The sequence below is a fragment of the Parambassis ranga genome, chromosome 1 (assembly GCF_900634625.1).
Source record: "Parambassis ranga chromosome 1, fParRan2.1, whole genome shotgun sequence".
In the NCBI taxonomy this organism is placed as follows: domain Eukaryota; kingdom Metazoa; phylum Chordata; class Actinopteri; family Ambassidae; genus Parambassis; species Parambassis ranga.
Window position 1 is genome coordinate 7,786,673 of NC_041022.1, and position 23,027 is coordinate 7,809,699.

Here is a 23,027-nt window from a genome sequence, read left to right on the forward strand (position 1 = left end):
GCAGCATTGAGTTTAGGTCTAAGGAGGAGTGGAAGATATCAATTTGATTTACACATTTTCATAGTCACTTCAGGCGTTTATCTGGTCATTTATTCAAACTGCATATCTGCATGTCACTCAGCAGCTGCACTGCTATAAGGAGACTGACAGGCTGGAGTCCAATTTAGACAGGATTAGACTCACAGTGCCAGGCTCCATAATTCTAATTATTATCAGCCATCCACAATCGTAATCCACTATGCATCTGCTATGTTAAGTATACAGCAAATTACCTGCTGGTTTTTTGTGAAGTGGGGCGTCATCTGATACTAACAGAGCAATCAGATCAACATCATTGTGATGCAGAATGGTGGGGTCGTCTTCTGCCACTAGTATGTGTGCATACATGGAAATGTAGTGTTTTTCGAAAGTGAGAAACTACAGGTTTTATACACTGTTGTATATGAATAATGGTTTATCCACAGGTGGGAGGAAATGCAGGTTGAGAAGCGACTGTGTGAGGAGACTGTAGCTGTCCAAGGTACTGATGTGTTTTTACAACCCAAATGGTTGGCTTTTACACACACACACACATTTATAGAAAATGCTGACATCTGCATTTTACTGAACCTCCAGCTAGCCAACTGTGCTATGTGAAGTACGTCACAAGGTTTTTTTTCTAACTAATTTTCTTTTTTTACTGCAGCCAGAGGTTAATGGTGTGTGTGTGCGTGTATTTCTGTGTGTGTGAGTGTGTGTACCCACATGAGACAGCTTCTCACATTTCTTGCTCTGGCTCCAATTTTCTTATTTTGTGGAGAACATACCTCAGCCTCAGGCTACACACCGTTTCATGCTAGAAAAACTTGAGTGAGTGACACGTGCAAAGGCAGAGGACAGACAGTATATCCTGCCTTAAAGCAATGTGGGTGCACATTGTTTATTTTTCTATTTTATGTTGCTGTTCAGGATCTAGTAGAGAAAAATCGAGGAAACAACAAATGTAAAGTAAATAAAAAATATAATAATAAAAAAATATAAAAATGTTAATATGTACATTTAGCTTTCAGGATGAAGACAAATTATTTATAGTGTTCATATTTTGGGAATACAGGAATCTGCAGGATTTTTCGGTTATCAGTGCGTTTCCCAGTTGTGTATATAGATAGAAACAGATGCATGTAAATGGCATGCAACACATTGGAAGGCTTATTCTCACTACAACTAGTCATTAAAATCATCCCCAACACCCTGCATATGCACCTTTACCGAGCATCTGCAGCTCAGTTAATTTTTACCTAAGCATGATGCCCATTGACACAAAGCCCATAATGACATAGATTTATTGACAGCTGCTCTGTGTGCATGTCCATGTGAGTATGTGTTTGAATCCCAGAGTCTACAGCTATAACTATAATTAGCTCTTGTGTTTTGGTTGCCTTGGTAACGTCACAAAGTCCTGGTGACTGTGTATGTGTGAGTGAATTAGACTTAACAAATGCACAGAGGCATTTTTTTCCCTTATCAAATTAAGCTGTGGAGATGTGGCATCGGGGTAGCTCTAAGGTCAGCACAGAGAGTTCCTCACAACTGCAAAATATTTTCCAGCTGTTGTTAATAAGTGTTTAAATCAGCAAGTCATCGTGTGCGGATACAGTAAGAAGTCTTTCTAAAAAGTTTATTTGAACTGAGCTGTAGTGAAACATCCCTTTTAAAGTCTAAAGTTGCCTCAAGGCAAGACTGTAAAATGACTTTCCAGAGTAAGAGAACCACAGTGCATTCATTAAGAATAAAACCTAATCCAATCCAACATGCAGGGTTTTATGGGTGTTAAAGACCAGCGTGGTTTCATGAGGCAGCTGCCAGGAGCTCCTTGGACTTGGAACGCTTGGCACGATACAGGATCAGGCGTGCTCTGGCATTTCTTCCTTCCTCGTTTTAACAATGAGATGATAGAAAAGACAGGATGCAGGCAGGACAGGTCAGTGTGTTTAGCTTAAGTTATAGCAGCTGGACCTGTTTTGATATTCCTTTCTCTAATTTTTAACTAAGCAGGACGGCACATTGCCAGATTTCTGTCTGTTAAATTTGCTGCTGGTCTTATTTTTTTACCAAGGTAGAGTGAAAGAGTAGAAAAATGTTACTGTAATAGCACCAAACTATCAGTACAATAAAAACCAGAAAGGTGTGTTTACTGCTCTGAATATTTGGGCTTCTGCTGCAGTGCATGATGGAAGATGGAGGGTCTGGACCAGCAATAAAATAATGTTATTGTGTGGTAGGTTCTATGAATGGGTGGTAAGAACCGATACACAACTTAGTATAGATTTCCAATACATTTATTAATGTTCAGGGAAATGAGTGACCCTCATTTCACCCTGAAATGTGTGAAATGTGTGAAATGAGTGACCCTCATTTCACCCTGAAATGTGTGAAATGTCATCTGAATAACACGTGTGTTGTCTGCAGTCATAGGTTTCACACATTGCATCAGATATGATGACGCATCATGAAGCAATAATCACTTTCCATTCAAAACACTGAACCGATCCCTGATGGCACATCATCATAAATATGAGCCTAAAACCTTTGGATAAATGTGGACAAAGCTTCTTTTGTAATATTTTGACAACACCCTTTAAATATTAGGTCTCTTTGCTGTGTATGTCTATTATGATGCAATGCCTTTGAATTACTCCTCTTCCATGTTTGATATATGAGGCATTATTCACCTCATATTGTGTACTGTCCAAGGATAATATCTATTGCTCACTGTCATCCACATAATACACTATTGATTTCCTTTTTTTTGTATTCATTGTAAAATAAAAAGAGCCTTTTTTATACCAGGGTTCACATCCTCACACAAATCAACATTAATGGATATAAATATAGCAGTATGTCAGTGCTATAAACAAAGTGTTTGACTCTCTTTTTAGTAATAACATCAAAGTCTAGTCAAGAAGTTTTTTCACTTTTCCAGTCATCTCTTATCAAAAATGCCTCCCTTCCCTGTCTCTGCCTCTCTAAAACAATGTGTTTGATGTCAGCTGAGCGATTGTGGCTGGTGAGAAAATCGACCTCCGCTAGTGCCTGGTGCTGTCATGCTACATTGAGAGTCATTAGTGCGTGTAGAATTACACCACCATGAACAGTAACACTATCTGAACTATTATGCAATAGCCCAGCGTGCTGCTCATTCGAGTACATTGCATCAGTAATGTACAGGGCATAGGAGGGTGATGTTAACGGATGATAAAAGTAAGAGGAGTTTGTTACAACAGGGATCAGAGGAGATGTGGGGCTAAAGGTCATAAGATAATTGTGAGTTATCTTCAGATCAATAAACATTTTTACCTCGTTCTATATCTTAATAGCTTTGCATAGATGATCCATTATTGATGGAACAATCAATAACATTATCTATGGATGCATTCTTTTAATCATCGCTGTGCATGCTGCCTCACTTGTGTAAGTTAGTGGGTTGTATAAATGAATTGAAGCGTCTACATTTATTTTCGCTGCTGTTGAAATGCATGGTGTCTCATAAACACAATTTATTGACTGCCCAGTTTTTCAATTATAAAACTTAAAAATTAAAATAGTAAGCGCTTCATCACACAATCAGCGGGCACACAATTTAAGTAACATGTCACAAATATGGCATCTCATTTGCTGATAAGACTTTGGCAAATAATGGCCAACACTGGTGAAATACTCTTGACTCCTATTGTTTTGGAATGGAAGTAATGATGGTGCTTTATAAAATGAAAATAAATCACAAGATACAATAAGCATGATTAAGTACAGAGAGAAGCCCAGAGACGATGTGGAAAGAGGAAGGAGAGTGTGATAGAGGGAAGCAGCGAAACTGATTGTCCTCAGTCCCAGATGATGAAGTCAAAGTTACACCAGCCATGCTAAAAATAATACAGTAAGCAACCCTGCTGCTAACAGGCACACACACACAGACACACACACAGACACAGACACAGACACACACACACACACACACACACACACACACACACACACACACACACACACACACACACACACACACACACACACACACACACACACACACACACACACCCCAGTGGGGATTCCCATCAAAGCTGCCCTCACTCATCCTGACCTTTTCATTTAAGTTATGTTCAGTCAGTCCCTCACTACACCATTCACAAACTCCCCATGCAATATAAGCCATTGACCTGCACTCCCACACTGAGCTACATTCATAAACACACACACACAGACACTGGCTTTTATTCACATCCTTTCCCCACACACATCGCACAGAACCTGTCTTTATACTCGGTTATACCTGATTTACTATATTTATGTCTTGCACACTAGTCCTGTCTTTCATATTAATGTCACTGCAGCAGCAGCAACTGCAGGCAAAGTGAGGAATATGCACAGCAGCAAAGGACACATAAATGGCCTTATATGAGCACAGCATGAATGTGTGATGTGCAGCCAAGGATATCACAGTGAGGCATGAAAGCATAAAGCGGTTTGTTGATGTTTCAAACTTTAGTGGCTCTGTAATCCTGTGCTTCAACCACCAAGTACAACTCACAAAGGAGCAGTTGTCATAATTAAAGAGCTGTTCTCAATCAGCCCCATTTCAGTTTTTGGTCTATTAATTTACATTATACATGATTCAATAGTTCGCTGTATGTAGTGCTTGGTACAGAAGCAGTGCCTGCTTGCGAGTGCTTGTGCATGTATTCAGCTTATGAATCATGTCCTCCTGTGTATATGGTCAGAGACCTCAAAGCTCATAACTTCAACAACAACTACAACCTCAGAGAGGAGTCGTGACTTTCTGTTCATCTCTAGCATTGCTGCTGAGCTCCCCTGCTAATGCACAATATCTTTCTCTCAGAAACAGATTCTTGTAGTTAAGTCAGCTGTCAGTTTTTAATGGTGGTGCTGTTTGGCAGGGGTGGTGCATCAAGGCTGTACAATGACAATAATTTGGCAAAAAGATGCATGATATCAAGTTATACTTTAATGTAAGGGCTAAATCTATCGGCACCACATGATGTTAGCACAGGCTAATAAAATGCCCGTCTGCTAGCCGATTTAAGTTGCAACGTGTCAAGTTATGCTTACAAGCCACTGTGGTGCATATAATCTCTGGTATGGCCTATGTAGCTGTCACTTTGGAGCATTGTCTTTGTTTCCTGCCTGCTGTGGTCACTCTGTGTGTGTGCGTGTCTGTGTGAGAGAGTGTGAGACAGAACACCTGTGAACATTAAAAAGGATGTGAGAACACACATGCTGACACCACAGAGGTTTGTCTTGAAGTTTCTTGGGTACGCATGAGGAAAAATACTTTTACCAAAAAAATTGGTTTGACATATTTTTCTAATTTATGACATATTCACTTATCATCAACTCCAAAAAAAAACCCATCTTCACAGTCACAGTGACAGTGGAAAGGCGAAATTCACTGAGTGTGAAAATGAAAGACAGATTGAAAGTTCCAAGAGCTCCAGAAAAGGACACGGCAGTGAGAAGAAAATTATATGATTAGAGAGAGCAACAATGAGAGGACACATTAGCGGCACGAGGGAAGTGACAGAAGACACAGAAGATGACACAATTATAGAACGGGACTTTGAGACGGATAGAGGTGTGGGGAGAGGTGGTTAGTGTGAAGGCATATAAAGACCCGGCTGCCTGAATGCTCGGATGACAGCACGTGTGCTATGGTCAGGTCACCTCCCCTCCTCCTCATTTATTCACCTGTTTTCATTGTCCTCATGGACACAGTCACTGAGTCCACACTCGTTTTATTTCACCATCGTATATTTTGTGATGATGCTTCTGACCATTTGTTCAGATGGGAAGCAGGTCCTTGCATTTTCTGCATAACTGCAATGGGTTGCTTCCACAGTTTGTTCTAAAAGTTGTGGTCGATAAACGTACGATCCTCTGGGACTTGTTAGGTAAGCCACATCTTGTCATAGAAAAGCCTTCCATCATGTTTATTTTTTGTGCGTCTGTATGTAAATGCTTTGATTCTCCATCTTCTATTAGGTGCAAACACAACGTGATCTGCTTCCTTCAGCACATGAAAATGTGAATGAGGAAAGACAATGCTAACAAATGGACCCATGCAGTCTGTACAAGCAGACCAGTCAGCATCAAGCCTTACAAATCACACCAGATGTGACCCATTCCCTGTGTCAGTGTTAACTGAAATAGTCCGTCTCCTCGGGTGGTGAGGTGAACTTCAAGAAATATAAAGTCGAAAAAGCTCCTAAACATCAAATAAATTCTCCATAGCTTGACATAAAAAAGGAGAAACGCATGTTGATTTCAGGGGAGCCCGAGCAGTGCTTTGGGTGTATTTGCTGCTGATTGACATTTGATAAGTATACTCTTGTGTTCAGAGCTGACAGCCCACTGTGTTCCAGGACAAATTGTGAGTCATTTACTCCTAAAATGGCTGGACACGACAGGGTTTCTTAATGTGTGTTCGCCCCAAAAAATGTTAGAGCTGAGTATCAAATGTCTTTTTAAAGTTAGTAAAGTAACTGTCACCCTCGGGGTGACAGGCATTGTATGTACAGTATGTTCCTGTGTATGTTTGCTCTTACAGACATGCACAGTCATTACATGCATGTCTGCACATTTACACCTTTCTGCAGTGTTCTATGCTCTTGCCACGTGTGTGTTTGTGTGTGTGTGTGTGGTAGAAGAGGGCTAATGGTTTGTTTACATGCTCTCAAGTTTCGGGGGGGATTTACAGTCCCTGTGTGGGCCAGCGAGGACAAGGAGGGAGGATCCACTCAGGAACAATCCTTGTCATCTTCCATCTTGGTTTACTCCTTTCTCTGTGCACTCAACTTTCTACTTTTTCATACTTCTTGTTTTGTTCTCTTTGTGTTGTATCTGCTGCCACGCTAACTGGAAAATATTATAACAAAATATTTAATCAGAGATGACAAGGTTTTGTTATGGGGCAATGTCTCACATTTTCTGAATTGAGAACCTCACAGCTAGTAGAAAATGTAATTTACTTTATAATATGTATTTCATTTGAGCAAACATATTAAAATCCACACATTGCTGTAGAGCAGCCGGGTATTATCGTGTCTCCCAAAGGCCTTCCACATTTATCAGCATTTCTGAATTAATCACTCAGTCCAGGAATCCGTTCAATTAAATAATAAAAATATGACAATAATGGAAAATGTGCTAATTTTGTGCATAATTATTGCTGCTGCTGCTGTGTGTGTGTGTCACTACGGTGTCTGTACTGTACTGAAGACAACAGTGATAACATAGAGAGCACCGAGCATATGTCCCCCCCACACATACACACACTACCCTTCACCTCACTCCCAAGCGCACACACAGTCACATGCACAAAGACACACACTGCGGTGGCATGTTAGCGACTGCTCTTCACACCATGCTCCTGTGACACACACACACAGGCTGCAGCAGCTGTGGGCACTGATCTGCAATTCATAGCACTCTACCATGACCTTCACCTCAATGCCAACACCTAACTAGGTTGCAGCAAGCTCTGTATAGGCTGGGGATCTGACTGCTGTAACAAGCAGTTTTCAATCCAGACAGGTGTAACATTATTTCAAGCAAGCCAGCATTTGATTAAGGAAATGTTAATTACGAAAATATCAGCCAAATTGTCTTTCAAAAATGTATCAGCCTGCCCTCCTGGCATAGCATCGTTCCAGCAATCGATTAGGTTTTTTCTCCTCTCTGTATATTTGCCAGCCTGTATCCTATCCATATTAATTCCTAGTAAAGATGTGATGCTAAATCAGTTATGTGAAAGTAATCCACATCCTGGCCTGAATCAGGTGTGTTATATAAAGGTGTATCGTTTCTTTTTTCCCGTGTTGTCTTGGATACAGCAGGAAAATGACCATTTGTTTTTCCTTAGCATTGCATGCGTATATAAATGTTACCGTCCATTATCTGTCTGCACAAAGGCCTGACTGTGTGTGATGATATGATGAATAGTAATAGTTCTGATGATGAATGGTTCTGTCTGAAGCGAGACGTGCATCCTGGTTGTATGCCTCAACTAGCCAGCTGTTTATCCTGCCATTTGGCGGAAGTTAGAGCTGTCCGGTATCAGGTTATCGGGTTATGTCACAGGTGGATGCCTCATATCAGTTTGTTTCATTTAAAGGTCAGGGCATCATGCATCGAAGTCACTACACACATTTAGTTTTTTTTAATCATAATTACTTAAGTGGGATGTCATTGCAAGATGGTGCAATTACTAGCCAGTAGAAAAAGGATTATTAATAACATCAGAGTCATTTAAAGCTGGTTTCATGCTTTTTTGTGTGTGTAAGCTCTGTATTAGATGATCAGCCTACATGCACCTTCAAGACTTACTAGGTTATACCCTTACTTACTTGTTGAAGGCACAATCACAGACAAACCGGGGTACCTTACCTAAAACTTTAAATTCTCTAAGCACACAGGAGGAAAGGTAGAGGAGCATGAGGACATAGGACCGAAATGTACTGCAGATGTTTCTACCCGTCCAACACATTGATTTCTTATGCTCAGATTGTACAGGCAGGGCAACCCTGACAACTTGCCTTTTGTCTTTTTGTATCTCACTCACTCACTCGATGGCTATCTTTACTATCTTTGTCTGTCTCGTTCATTTGCCCTATCTCTCCCTCTTGCCTTCATACATGCAGGCACTAATTACACCCCTGGTCCACCTATTGACTGTCAGGCCTCCAGCTAAAAAGGATAATCTTATCTGGAGAGAGCAGCCCGATGCACTGCACACTGCCACCCAGTTGATTAAATGTGCGCAGAACAGGGCAAGGAGATTGCATATGTCTGTGGCTTGGTGTGTGTGGTTGTGTGCGTTTGCCATCATAGGTAATGAAATTGCAAAATGATGGGCCCATAGCTTCGCCAGCTGTACGGGATTGTAGATGCATATATTTGTGTATATAGGGGGCCAAGTTTGGGCGACATTTTCTTTTAAACATGAAGATTTTCTTTATCCAAGGGAATTTTTTATTTTCTGGAGCAGACTATACATACTAAACTTGATTTTACATGATGGGGAACGGATGTTTTGATTCATATACATTTTCAGGTGGAAAAATCAGTACTGATAATTATATGTATAGTACCAATGACTCACATTGGCAGACAGAGTGTGGGCTTTCATTACCGTATGTTTGCTCACCGTCTTCTTAGGAAAGGCAATTTCCCCTCAGGTGATATTTTTACCTCACCTCTTTTGCTTACGTTACCACAGGTCCTGTAGCATGACTATTTACGCTCATGCTTCCCACCCAGGATGATTCACTGAGTGGCCAAGGAGAGCACACTGAGCTAATTTATACAACTCTGAGCTTAGGAGTTTTTTTTTTATTCTTTGCTGTGATCTGTAGCTATTTCACTCGTTCAGCCAGAACTTGATCTGGGCTGAGAAAAGTTTTTTTTCCCTCCCTTTCAAAGTTGCTCTTGTGAGTCGTCAGTGTTTTAGTACCTGCCAAGCACAAAATGGTTTTTCTGTTTTGGCTGCCATGGTTTTTCTGGAGTGCATTAATGTGGCCCTGTACAAGTGGAACACAGTGATTATCAGAGCTATTAGTGTAGCTATTACCTCACATTGACATTCGAATAGAGAGGTGCGCTGACCCGGCCGCAGCGGAGCAGTGCTGTTGGATTGCAGGTTAATTATGTACTTACTGATACTTTTGTTGGTCATAAGAGTCTTGGATGATGTCAAGGACTTGTGCATGTGGAAGGTCATTCTGCTAAGGTTTCTCTGCTAAGACTACATTACATTACATCAAGTGTGGCCTTTTCTAGCTGACTAGATTCATGCTTATGAAGATACAAAAGCTGTGTAGCTGTGCATTTTATATTAGTTTATAAATGTGTCATTGTATTTTATATTTTACTTCATGCTCTGCCAGATGGTTTGTCACATGGAACCATTTGGGAATTCATACTTAAAAAAAACAGGCTTGGAAAGTGCAGGCACTTTTAGAAAAAAAACTACTTGCCAGATGAGCCATCTGTCAGTAACCATCTATTATAGACACACTAATCAGATGGCTTCTCATAGTCACACCTACAACATGGCCAAAGCTGCCTGCTATGTCCCTCAGAACACAGACCTGATTGATCTAACCTACTGTTGATACAGACACAAGTCTTGTAATCATGCAAAAATTCATAAACTTTGCATTGATTACCTTCCTGCTGTTTCACACACGCACACTGACGTCATGGAAAAAGAACTCATTTTCTCCAAAATAAACTACAGTTTATGCCAAACTGCCAAAAAACATAACGTCTTGCATCTTTTCCATCTTACCCAGACATTAAGCAAATTTCATTTTCCCTGGAAAACATAATTTAGCCACTTAGCTGTGCTATGTGGTTCAATGTTATAATGGCATTCTTGTTAAGAGCCTGCAGTTATGATGGGAAAATGTGCATTTGAGCTGAACTTCACTTGTCTCATCTGTCAGGCTTTTGATATCCCCTGAACAGTGTATTATGCTTAATACTCAACTGGCTGATTCTGGTTCTGTTTTCATTGATTACATATGAAGGCAAGCAAATGACTTGAGAATTGGTTGCTCAGATCATCATTAAATCATCAGCATTGATTTTGATGAATTGAGTTAATCAATCATATCTGAAATCAGAATCTGAGATTCTAGTTTATGATATTAGAAGCCATCCCCAGCAGGAACAGACTACTGTGAAGCTTCTTCTTGCTAACTTTACTCAGTGGTTCTTCGGCTGAGAGCCACAGACTCACTCCCATATTCAATTAAAAGCTAACTTAGATGAGTGATGTTGTCACACTGAATAATGAGGGGGATCATCTCTCAATGAACAGAAAATGATTGAGCTCTTTCCTCCATCCATTTTTGCCTTTGCTTGTTTTATTGCTCTAATACATCTGAGTTCAATCTGCTCTGTTTGCAGAGGTCTGGAAACACAATGACACTGATGTGCAGCCTGCTGTTCATCTCTACTGTTTTCTCCCAGTTCTCCGTTTTCTCTGTGAAGCTTCTTTTTTTTAAATGCATCCCCTCATCTTTTCTTCCTTTTGTTACTTTCCTACTCTCCTCTTCTCATTCCAAAACATCCTCTAACCTTCATTCCCATCCCCCACTCCTACAACAGTATTACAGACCATACAAGGCTGTCAACCTCTTCTTCTTCTTTCTTTCTTCTTCTTCTTCTTCTATTCTACTTCACCCTCTTACACCACTTTCTTGATGACGTTGCTGTACCATTATTGACTGCACAGAAATGTCGAGGCAGCTGAGATAGACCACGTATTGATCGATATAGCTTAACGCAGCTGTGTTGTTTATTCATATCGCCGGTGCAGCCATACATCTGGCTGTCTGACAGTCTAGACCTTTTTAAGCCTTTAGAAATGGGAGTAGTCCTGCACTTTTTTGTTTATTTAATGGAACTATTAATGGTTACTTTAGATTGCTGTGAGTCTATAATTTGTGGTTATAAATGAATAAAATGGAAGTGGACTGAAAAACTGCATCTAAATATAAATTACAATTCTAGCATTATGATAAGTTTTTCTAAGGGCAACCTCAGAGATGCTGACTGAAAATTGTTGGTGGAAACAATTACACCACTATATAATTACACTAATTCTCCTTGCCATGTTGTCATGTTTCACTGGGCAAATCAAGAGCATTTCTTCATTTAGTAATGTGCCAGAAAAAAAGGCTTTACTTAACATTTTTTGTACAGGTGTGATGTGTCACACACTTATAACAGTCTACCTCCATTCACCTCAGCTGTCAGACTTCTAGCAGCTATAAAGAGACATGCACAGATTAACCCACAGTCCAGTCTGACCTGCACCTGGACACACTTAGATTGGAACTCACAGGTTGGCCTTCTCAAAGAGGGACAAAGTAGCATTAGAAACATTGTGTGCAATAGGCCAGGCTGTATTAGTTGCATCAACTTTAGCAGGTTGATTAATGCATATTTTGTGTGGTGTGATTGGCTCTCAGAAGGTGTTAAGTCGATGTGCACAGAAACCTGACCTGCGCACCAGCATTTATATCAAACCGCTTGCTCTTGACTTTAAACGCAGTATGGCACTGCCCTGAAACATTATGCTTTAGTATGCATGGTGTAGAATTCAAATTGTGACACTTGCCAGTACAAATTACATTAATACTTCTATGTGCTGCACTCTAATGTGTGTTATTTTTCTAAAATGCAGTTTTGAGATCTTTTTAAGGGGCCAACCTGCAGGTGAGGAACCCTGTAAAGAGCCGATTTCTCCCTTGTTAGAATGCGGCCCTCTCAATTTGTGGATTTGGGTTTCAGTGACCTGGAATAGGGGGTGATGATGACAAGACTCTCTTGTTTATTGGCATTGATTGATGAGCAACAACAAACCAGAGTGCCTTGTCATCAAACAAATCGAATAGAGACCAGGCAAGAACTGGCCTCTCTGTTCAGTCTGCGTCATGTAGCTAAATGATCGATCACGCTGTGAAGATTCCAGACAAGAGACGGAGTGAGTACTACTTCAGCGCCGCAGCTTTCGTTGAACTGATTGCCTGTTTTGCTTCGACAGGGAAAATAACAGGGCTATTCAGCCAGTCAGTACAAGATTTTATTTGTTGTTGTGCAAACCATCCCTAATACGGAGCAGCCTGTTCTCGCCTGTTCACTGTTGAGGACGTTCGCATCGTCCCCTAACATTTCCCTCAGTAATGTATGCGTTTGCGATATTATGCGATATTTATAGAAGCTGATGGCCATACCATTGACGATGAAATAAATGGATAAGGACGTCTCTTTTCTAAAGGGACACTAATAGCTCTGAAAATTAAACAGGCTGATGTCACACTTTCCTGTCACCTTGTGTCCCAAGCCTTTATTTGTCTCGCTGTACCTCATTCTCTACAACTTTGTCCTGAAAAAGGACTCTGAAAGCTCCCTCCTGATTTCCCTTTCAGCTCGTCCTCTGCTGCCTCACTGTCTCTCAGTCCGCACCACTCACCTCCCTCATTTTGTACGTGGCATTATGAAGAGGGATGGAGTGCCGACTGCATTATTTACAGTAGCTCTTAACCTGGCAGGCTCGCTGTCCCCCAACACAGAGCTGTTTTTAGAAACTCTGCCTTTGCTTTCGAGACTTCAATGGGAAGGTGAACTTTTATTAATGGAGCGGTGCAGTTTAAGGGAGATGGAAGCGACGTGATGTAAAAGGAATGTGTTATGCAATTGGGCCTGTTGCTGTGATGTAAGAACTTCATTTTAATGATTTAAAATCAGTCAGTATGTGCAGAGACATTTTTTCCATTTAAACACCAAATTACATAACCTCTGCTCTCGAATGCAGGTTTAAAATCATCGCTGCTGATCGTCTTGACATTCACCATAATTAATTTACTGTCACTGACTGTGCTGTCTCAGCAGACACAGACACAGACTTTATCTATATTAAATTTCCATACTCCTGCTGTTTACTTACATACACTTGAATGGGGCTACCCCCTGCTTCAGTATTAGATAACACATGCAGAGTGGTCATTCATTACAGCATTGCAGTACTGGCTGTGCTGCACACAGCACCGTGCCATGCACAGGGTCATTTCAGGGACGAAGCCTGCCGACACTTAAAAATACCCCGAAGCTGCTGTAGGTGCAGAAAATGTCCTTCTGCCTGATGAATTTCATAATCTTACAACGTGACAGCTCTTCACCATGTCACGCTTGCTGAACTGCCCCTGAACTTTTTTCAGTGTTTTCCTTCTGCTTCACTGCTGATCATGTTGATTCAGGAAATGTCACTGAGTGTTTCTGTTAAAACAAGTATTTTTATGAAAATATGTATAGATTAACAGTGGATCATGCAATGATGAGAAGATTAGGTGATGTTTGGGATGACTAAAGCCACAGACAATTAGCATCTGGCTGTACAGATTAGCATCTTTTAGCTCAGCGTTTTGATTTCCTTCACCTTTCCTTCACTTCCGTCAGGGAAGGAAAGTTAGCACAGAGTTAGTGCAGATATTGAACCGTATATTCCCAGCAGGAGTTGGTAGAGAGCACAAACGTCGCGTCTCCTACATATCATATTGTATAATCATACAAATGTCCCGACTAAACAAAAAAAGTCTACAAACGTGAGACCCAAATTAACCCCAAATTATTTCATTTCCTACTTGACTGCTTTGCTTTTCTTGTCTTACAATCCCAAGACACAAACCCCTGAAAGCCACAAATCATCACTGTGAATGAAGTGCTTATGAAAGTAGATGTAGGTAAATTAGTGTTGACTGACTAATCTGATGATCTAATCTAAAACTAATTGTCTTGGCTCAAGCTGGAAGCTAAAACAAAGTTTCTTTCTGTGGCTTTCGTAACAGTCGCTGTGTAATCAGTTTACATCATTAGACACCTGCAAAAGAGGCTGCACAGAGGACAAACTGCCAGAAATGAGAAGAAAAACAGTTTATGTAACATGTCCCTCTGTGGTCATTTCTGTAAAGTAGATTTAGAGCAATTGCATGTCTTTGTGATATGTCCATCTGAGATCATAACCCGCCTCTGTGTCTGGCTCACTGGTCTGGGAATGATGTTGCTCAGATGAACATTTTAAATGTTATTTGTGTGTTTGTGTCTTTCACTCGTATTTGATTGAACATAGGCAGGAGAAGTGAGCCGCTGCACCATACTGCCCTTTTATAGTTTCACATTGAGTCAGCCTGCCACAAAGGCATGCAGAGCCAAGGTGCTGCAGCATGAGCGTGTGACCTTTAATGCATAGATTGTGCATGTAATGAGGAAGAAGCCTGGGGATCTAGCTGAGAAAGCACAGGAATAAACACATTTTATCACAGAATAAATGAAAGGCAGTACAAAACAGTGTGTTTGTGCGCTCACCTGACTGTCACTGCACCATATGTTTGCATGTATGGATGTGATTAGGGTTGATAAATGATGGTTATTGCACAGAAATCATCTCTCTCCACTCATGTTTTATAAGACAACACAAAAAGCCAGTCGTAATTTAAAACAGCCCCACATCAGGCAGGAGCAACCAGCAGCGGCACAGATATTAATGAAAACTCACCCTAACTGTGCTGAAGGTTAAGAAAAGGGAGTTTGTTATAGAATTTGGTAGCAGAGAATATGAGCGGAGGAGTGTGAGCCATCAGAGTTTGGACAGACTGCAGAGGAAGAGGAGAGGAAGCTTCACTCCTGCTCCAGTTTAGTTTTGCTCAGGTACCACTGCAACATGAAGCATGCCAACACAGTCATCATTAGTTGTTTTTTCCAACATTAGAAGTTACAATTCTTCCCTGTGTGTTGGTTCTAGTTTACCTTAAGAGTGTAACATTCTGCAAAAGTATATCATCTGTTTTTAAATTCCAACCAAACCCTGATCTTTCATTTCTTGCAATGATTAGACATCAAGAGGAAATAAGTCAGACACATGAAGTGTGCCCAGTAGTTAATCAGAGTTCATCAAAAGCTGTAGTAATTCATCACTAATGTCCCACTGTTTATTAAAGACTGTCCTGTATTGGAGGTGCCTCTTTATTTTAGATGATTACACTCCTGCCTCTGTGGCAGAACTAGCCCCTTAAAGTAGAAGATTAAAGAATAAAAAGTCCATTAACTGTCTTATTTTGAAGGGATTTTGGATCTTATTTTACTGCAAACACTAAACCTTTTAAGCATGTTATGCATTTGTGGCTCTGTCCGTCAGTCAGATGAGGCCCTGGTCTTGTTAACTATCACTGCAGTAGACTTGTATACTTGCGTTGACTCCTTTTATACTTTTCAAAAAACCTTTTGTCAAAACTTCATTTCTCTCCTGTTGGGTGTGCACACATGATTTGCTTCATGGCATAGCTTTAAATAGAAACCATCACTGTTTTACTCCAGCAGCTGCTGCAGGTGCTGCCACCATTTTGAGAACACCTCACATTTTCCCTTGACAGAATTTCACAGCTCAGCTAATAGCGTTGACAGGTAAAGGTCAGGGACAGAGAAAAGTGTGGAAACCAGGGGGAATATATTTGATTTAACTTGCCTTCATTACCAGGACCCGGCTCTGACTTCTGAGATTTCTTTTTTTAAACTGAAGCCCATGTGTGGGAGATGAGGAAAAAGCCTACAGTGGCTGCTGCGCAGGAAGCAGTGCAGCTTCTCTCTGCTCACTGCTTGTAATGGATAAAAAAGGATTATAAGTGCCCATGATTAAAATGTTTTTTTGTCTTGCGGTTTATGCTTCATTCTTCTGATCGTCTTACTCTCTTACTTTTATGATCTGTTGTCAGAATTTTCTAGTTGTCTCCTTTTTTCTGGCTCTTTAATTTCAGCTCCTCCTTCTCATTAAAGCTCTTTAAGTTGCCCTCCTTTGATGCTCCTCTCTCTCTCTCTCTCTCTCTCCTTTTCTCTGTCAGCTCCTTTCTCCCTCTTTGAAATCATTCATTTCCATATCTCTCCTTCTCCTTTCTAGGTCTTTTGTCACAAACAGAAGCTTTGGGTTTAGAAAATGAAGATTAGAGATCAAAAGCAGACAGAAACACTGTCTTCAAGCTGTCAATCTATAGTTCATGGACTGAATAAAAGGAACATGCTCCCGGGCGCATTAAACTAAAGCAAGAGCTTTTATTGCATGGGCACAGTATTTAATTAACTGGTACAATGTGTACAAATGCTGCAGAGTCATGTTCATTAAAACAGAAGTAGCTTTGCTGCAAACAAATTGAAAGCCTGACCTTTTATTGAAGACACATAATTACAGAAGAAACAGACATGACACTATTTTGTTTTCTGACCTTTTTCCACAACAAAGTCTGCGGAATTAAAAAAAAAATGGCTGCAGAATAAATGCAATAAATGAAAAAAGGTTGTTGTTATGGGGATAAACAAAGAGACGTTTCATGTTCAAACTCAGGGAGTCGGATTTCTTCCTTGTGATGGAGCAGTTTTTTTACTTTATGTCATAAATAGGGAATCGTAGTTGGACTAAAACTCATCTTTATTGCCACCTAAAATAAGACGTAAATATTGAGAATACCTCATGTATTTTTACATTAATTTACATCTTCTGGCTTAACCGTTTTACCTCATAGTGTTTGATTCAGGTGTATTCAGGCTTGTTGTAGCACACAGTTTTGTGTTATACCCTTTATTTTTTGCACGTCTTGATGTATGTGTTTGGATTTGCCTCAAAGTCACTGTTCTGATATGTATTTTTTTTTTTTTTAAATCAAAGCTGTTACCCTTAGCCTTGACAGATTTAATGCAGGCTGTGGTACCTGTAGTCTGTAAACACTCCACAAATTCAGGTTAAAAGTTTATTTTTTGTCCGTAGAAACAGCAGATGAAAAACATACTTAATTAACATCATGTAAAATCTTTAGTGCAGGACCTTGTGAGGAGGTTATTTTTACAATTCTAAGCTTCCCCATAAATTAGTTAATGTGAACTCACCCTGTATCTGTGTGTGTGTGTGCGTGTTTTGCCTTGCAGTACCGGATTGGACAGCTGTACATGATCAGTAAACACAGCCATGAACAGAGTGACCGAGGAGAGGGGGTGGAGGTCGTCCAGAACGAACCGTTTGAAGACCCAACACACGGCCAAGGACAGTTCACAGAGAAAAGAGTCTACCTCAACAGGTGAGTGGAACAGTCCACCCATGGAATGTATGCTCGAAGATGTGGAATGAGCTGCTGGGAGTGCATTCTGTCATTCCATAAGGTAGTACTCCATCACGCCCTCATCTGACTGCATTACATTCAGCCTCTTTGTGCTCTTTCAGGCCCAAACGCTAACCGTTTTGTTTGCAGTAGACTGTCATAAATCAAGCAGAGATGAGAGGTGGAGGGATGGAGAATTAACTGGCATGTGTGCAAGGGGTACAGAACAAAACAGCCATATGAGAGAGAAAAGGGAAGGAGGCAGAGATGCTGTAAGCCATTTGTCTGAGTACAAAAATACCTGTGTCAGCGTTCGCTATGCTGGAGGACTAATTATGTTGAGTCAGCAAATTTCTGCTCTGCAGAGGAGAGGAGGCAGGAGAGGCAGCAGAGAGAGAGAGAGACGTTTAATATTCATTCAGTTTGTTTTAATTATCGGTACTTCGGTTTATACTGAGTTAGGACATCAAGTATATAAATGGAACCTTTGTAGAAAGTAAAATCCTGGAGAAAATGGTTTGTGTTTTTGCCTTTGCACAGCAAAACAACATGTAAACAAAACAAGCTGAATCTATTAAGCATGTTGGGATTCAGCTTTTTTACAAAATATGGTCAGGAAGCAGGGATTTTTAAGGATATTTTACAGCTGATCCTATGGGAAAGTGACAAAAAAAATTCAGCTACAGAATCCACCCACTCAAAAACTCATTTTATGGCCATTTATATTTTCAGTTTATTAACATTTTCTTGTAAAACTATTCAAAAAATTATGACTTCATATCAGGCAATAATAAAATCAACTTAGCCAGTGTTCTCCTCCATTCACTTGGCCATCCATCTGGCTTTACAACAGCTAAACGTTTAGCTTTGGTTCACCAGCAGGGAAGTCAATCTGGACTTGTTCTGTCACACTTCAACCACCTCATTATCCCTCACAATCTGCCTCGTACCGTACTTCACTATCTGAACGTCGTGTTTGCTCTGTCAATAACTTCCATTAAGAGCAGAGTGGGGGTGGTTGATTTTGTGATGGAGCAAAGTGTTGCCTTTTCTTGGATGTGTTTTTTTTTTTTTTTTCTAAATTCAAACATAGGCTTTGGCACAAAAGCAGCCACCCATCACGCTTGCACGCCTGGCAACACAGGCTCCACCACAGCAGATACTGGCAAAGATCTTTAAAAGAACAAGGAGGGAACGGGAGAGAAATCAACAGATGGAGGTGTAGGAGGAGTGTCAGTCTTTTATTGGGGGGAGAGAGTGAGAAAGAGAGAACAAGCAAGCCTGCCAATATTCACAAAAAAAAAAATGGCTCGTCAAAGGCTTACATTATTCACAGCGATCACAAAGCAGCGAGCGCCATTTTTATCCTCTTTAAGAAATTGTTTTCTGTGTCAATCAAAGGTGGTGGAGATAAAGGCGGACTACGTGGAAACCACTTTAGTGTTAGACGCGGCTCATAATAAGCTTTTCACTGCAGCCTCGATTATAACGTTACCAGAGTTCAGAACGAGTTCAGATGTTAACTGTATACTAAAACTCTATGAACGAGTGGTAGATAATACAGAAAGCTTTAAAGTCCAGTATAAGGTCTAAGGCTGAAGATGCAGCTAAATTATCACAAATAGAGGAAACTCTCATTTCCTCACTGTCTGAAGAAATTGGCCACCAGTGCCTCAAAGATCAATAATAACAGATACAGATTCATTTTCTGATTGGTCATTTGAGATCTGTATACACCCTCAGCATGAATAGATAGATGACAGAATATGATTAACTTAGTTAGGGATGCCATATTCTGATATATTCAGACAAAAATGGCTTTCATAAAGGTATCCTTTATTATTCTGCACAGCTGCTGGAACTTTATGAGACAGTAAAAGAGCTGTTCCTCTCCTCATCGCCCCACATAAGGGCGTTTGGGTCTCTTAAAGTTGGGTCTTTAACCTCTAACTTGCTCAGTAACCAGAAGATCAAACAGTCCTGGGTAGCTTCCAGGTGTGAACGTGAACAGGATGTTCCTGAAAAGAGAGAACGCAGCACCTCTCAGCTAACATTTCCTGGACAGATTTATTCCTACGATATATACATAAAAACATATTATTATAAGATTTGTGTCTTTATGTTAGTTTTGGTCTTTAGTTCTAAAGAACCCTTGTGAGTTCTGCACCATATGTGCAGAAACAAGTGTGTTTTCAGTCTCTTTCTCTTTCATGAAGTAAATCCTTTTGGAAACGCTTCTTTCACACCATCCTGTAAATTCAACTATGTGAGCACATTTTCCTTTCACGAGTGGAACAAGTTTTTGATGATTGCAGCAATAAAGGAGGTAATTTCACCCTGATCTCCCCTCCTGCAATGCTACATCCTTACAGTCTCTCTCTCTCGCTCTCTCTCCTCATCTGTCTCTGTCTCCGAATGTTTCAATACAGTAAATTACCCAGCTGGGCTCGAGCAGTGGTTCCAAAAATCTTCTATGTGACAGAGAAGGCATGGAACTACTACCCTTATACCATAACAGGTGAGTTTACAGACCAGCTGTTCCACCTCACATCGTAACATAAATGCAGTTTGCTGCTGTAACGTTAAGAGCCCCCACAATGGCACAGTGCTCATCAGGTGTACAAACGGTGGATGTAGATCACACATGAGGCACAGCAGTTTCTTTTTTTCAGGTCAATGACTCTCTTGTGTTATTTTACTCAGCACTTACCACTTGGTACACACACTTACATGCTGGATGAGGACATGAATTTTAGCAATGTGAAAAAATCAAGTTTTCAAGGAGCACAAAGGAGCGACATGGTCCAAGACTACTGATCTGCACACCACATGTTCTACCACCAAAGTCACTGTAGCACACCTCCCGGGCTTTTGTTGTGTAATTCAGGACGCACTTATCAGTTTTCAGCTGCTCCGTATGTAATTTCTCAATGAGACACAGAGGTTTGTGTGGATTATGAAGTGACATTGAAAATAACAGCTTTTATAGCACCCTAAGCAAAATGTCACTCAGTCAGTAGTTTACTGTACATGGGCATTAATATTGTATAATTATTCCACATAAGCCCTGGGTCATGAAATCTGCATACTGCTTATGGAGGCCTGTAGCAGTTTCCGGTGAAGTCATGTGAGATGTGCTTGGCTGGGATTTAGAGGAATTCTTCTATTACATTTGGAATTTGCATCTCATTTGGAGTTTTCCAAGCAGCTGGAGACACATGACCTCTTGCTTAACGAGTCAACATTTTGCTAAGCATGGCATGAGAGGCTGGTTTCACATGAACTGTTTAAGCAGCCTATTGATTATGTTTCTGTGGAAGCTTCTGTGCGTGTCAATGTATTGAGTGACTTGTGCTGAAACTGATGAATAAAGCTCGCAGCAGAAACGGCAATTTGTTTTGGTGTGATTTCAGCATTAGAGACTGAGAAAGATAAGATCTGCAGAGGAGACTGCTGTTAATGTTTACATCCTGTCATAATGGGTGGATTTTCTGCTATTATTTCAATTTGGGGTGAACTATCCCTTTATTGCTGACATGCGACACTTAAAGTATACCTCAGATGTGTCGATGACACTGTCAGCCACACCATTGTAGCTACAGCATGTGAGAAAACACAAACATGGTATTGACATGGAAACAAGTCAAAGCTGACACGTATTCACATGTTTACAGTGTTTGTCATTATGCAAATGTTTTACACTCACACTGACTTACAATGAGTGCAGCAGGGGAATAAGCTCCAATCCTCAGACTGCCAAGATGACAAGTGATCAGCAGTGTGATGATCAGAGCCGCAGCATTTCTGCGATGCTTTAATGATCCTAATCATTGAAGAGAAGTGTAACTAGATCAGGAACAGAGATAAAAGAGAGTTTGTTTCTGATGAAAACAAATTAGCAAGCCATGGTGTGTAGTATCAAGACACATCATTTTCCAAATGTGATGCTGTTTTTGTGTCTCTGTTGTGTAGTATGTTGTGGTCTTTTGGATTTTTTTTTTAAATTCTGCTTCTAACAGTGTTTCTGTTGTATTCCTCCCTCTCTGATCCGATGACTGGTGTCCGTCTGAAGAATATACTGTAAGTATGCTCAGTGTTTGCACATTTTTTTTCAACATTTTTTCTTCCTGACCACTCCTTTGTGCTCTGCTGAGGGTCCTCCTATCACCTGACAGTCTGACACAATCTGCCTCACACTGTGACCTGCATGTGTGAACACGACACACCAGGCAATGTCCAGACCAGTTCATGTGTATGCTAATGCTAGAGATGACTGCTTATAAGAGCTAAAGCAGATAAATACATTAGATCTGGGGTCAAATGCTGATTGTACCCTTTTAGTGTGTTTTTTCAGTGTGAAAAAGACTTTATTAAAGCAGGTCTCTGGTCTTCCCTTAACAAAAGGCAAAGCTCAAATGCAAATATTTACATATGACATATTTGTGGTGGCTTTAGAAGCTGTTACCTGCTTGCAGAAGTGAATTTTGCCGTGGTCTTCTGCTGTTTGAAGTGTGGCCTGTGAAGTGAATTTGGCAGTTACTGAATTCTTCAAAAAAGGGATTAGGTTTGTTAGTGACCAACCCTTCAATGATCAAAACAACTTTCAAAGCACATACACAACCACCAGTGAGCATGCCTTTGCTTAATAAGCAGAACTGGCCTGTGATTAACCCTTAAAACACACAAACCTGTGGCAGAACGAGCTGACACATATAAGACATCCATGCATGTGACTGGGCTTAGCTAGAGGGGGTGAGTCATGCTGCTTTAGGGTGCAGGAATAAGATGTAAGGGGGAAACAGGACACTGGTGTAACAGTGACAGAATCCTGGTTATTGTCTCTGTGCATGTGTGGGAGCATTTTTTTTATTCATGTATGAGTCGGTGTAAAAACACCCATGCAAAGTTTATAGGCAAAAGGATCACTAAGAAATTCTGTTGAATTTGTCACTTCTGACGAGCAGAGAACTGAAATACTGCGCTGTGTCTGTGTGTGTATGTCTTTTGTTTTGCAAACTTTAAATGTCTTCCACAAAACAGTACAAAAAGTATCTTAATTATCATAAGCAAAACAATATTAGCTTAATGCAGAATAGACAGCTTCTGTGTTTACTCTTCGAAACTTTTCTGTTTTTTTGCTCAACAGTGCTCATTCCTCCCCAAGTTTTCCATCCACATAGAAACAAAGTATGAAGACAACAAAGGATGCAATGACAATGTGAGTACACTGTGTGCAGAGTCCTGAATGGTGTTTGTCACATTTGCATGATCAGTGGACTGCAGAGTAGTTGCATGTGCGTCTCCACAGGAAAAGGGATTTCCTCCCAACAC

The 23,027-nt window shown here is 40.5% G+C and overlaps 1 protein-coding gene across 3 annotated transcripts in view; it reads left to right on the plus strand.

The window, feature by feature from the left end:
* LOC114436109 (cytoplasmic phosphatidylinositol transfer protein 1-like) overlaps window positions 1–23,027 on the plus strand; it is a 51,562-nt gene that overhangs the window by 20,714 nt on the left and 7,821 nt on the right. For all 3 annotated transcript variants that reach the window (XM_028406224.1, XM_028406206.1, XM_028406216.1), the window contains exons 2-5: window positions 17,527–17,675; window positions 20,126–20,214; window positions 21,769–21,776; window positions 22,843–22,914. In XM_028406224.1, the coding sequence (XP_028262025.1) occupies window positions 17,527–17,675; window positions 20,126–20,214; window positions 21,769–21,776; window positions 22,843–22,914 (318 nt within the window). The remainder of the gene's footprint in view (window positions 1–17,526; window positions 17,676–20,125; window positions 20,215–21,768; window positions 21,777–22,842; window positions 22,915–23,027) is intronic.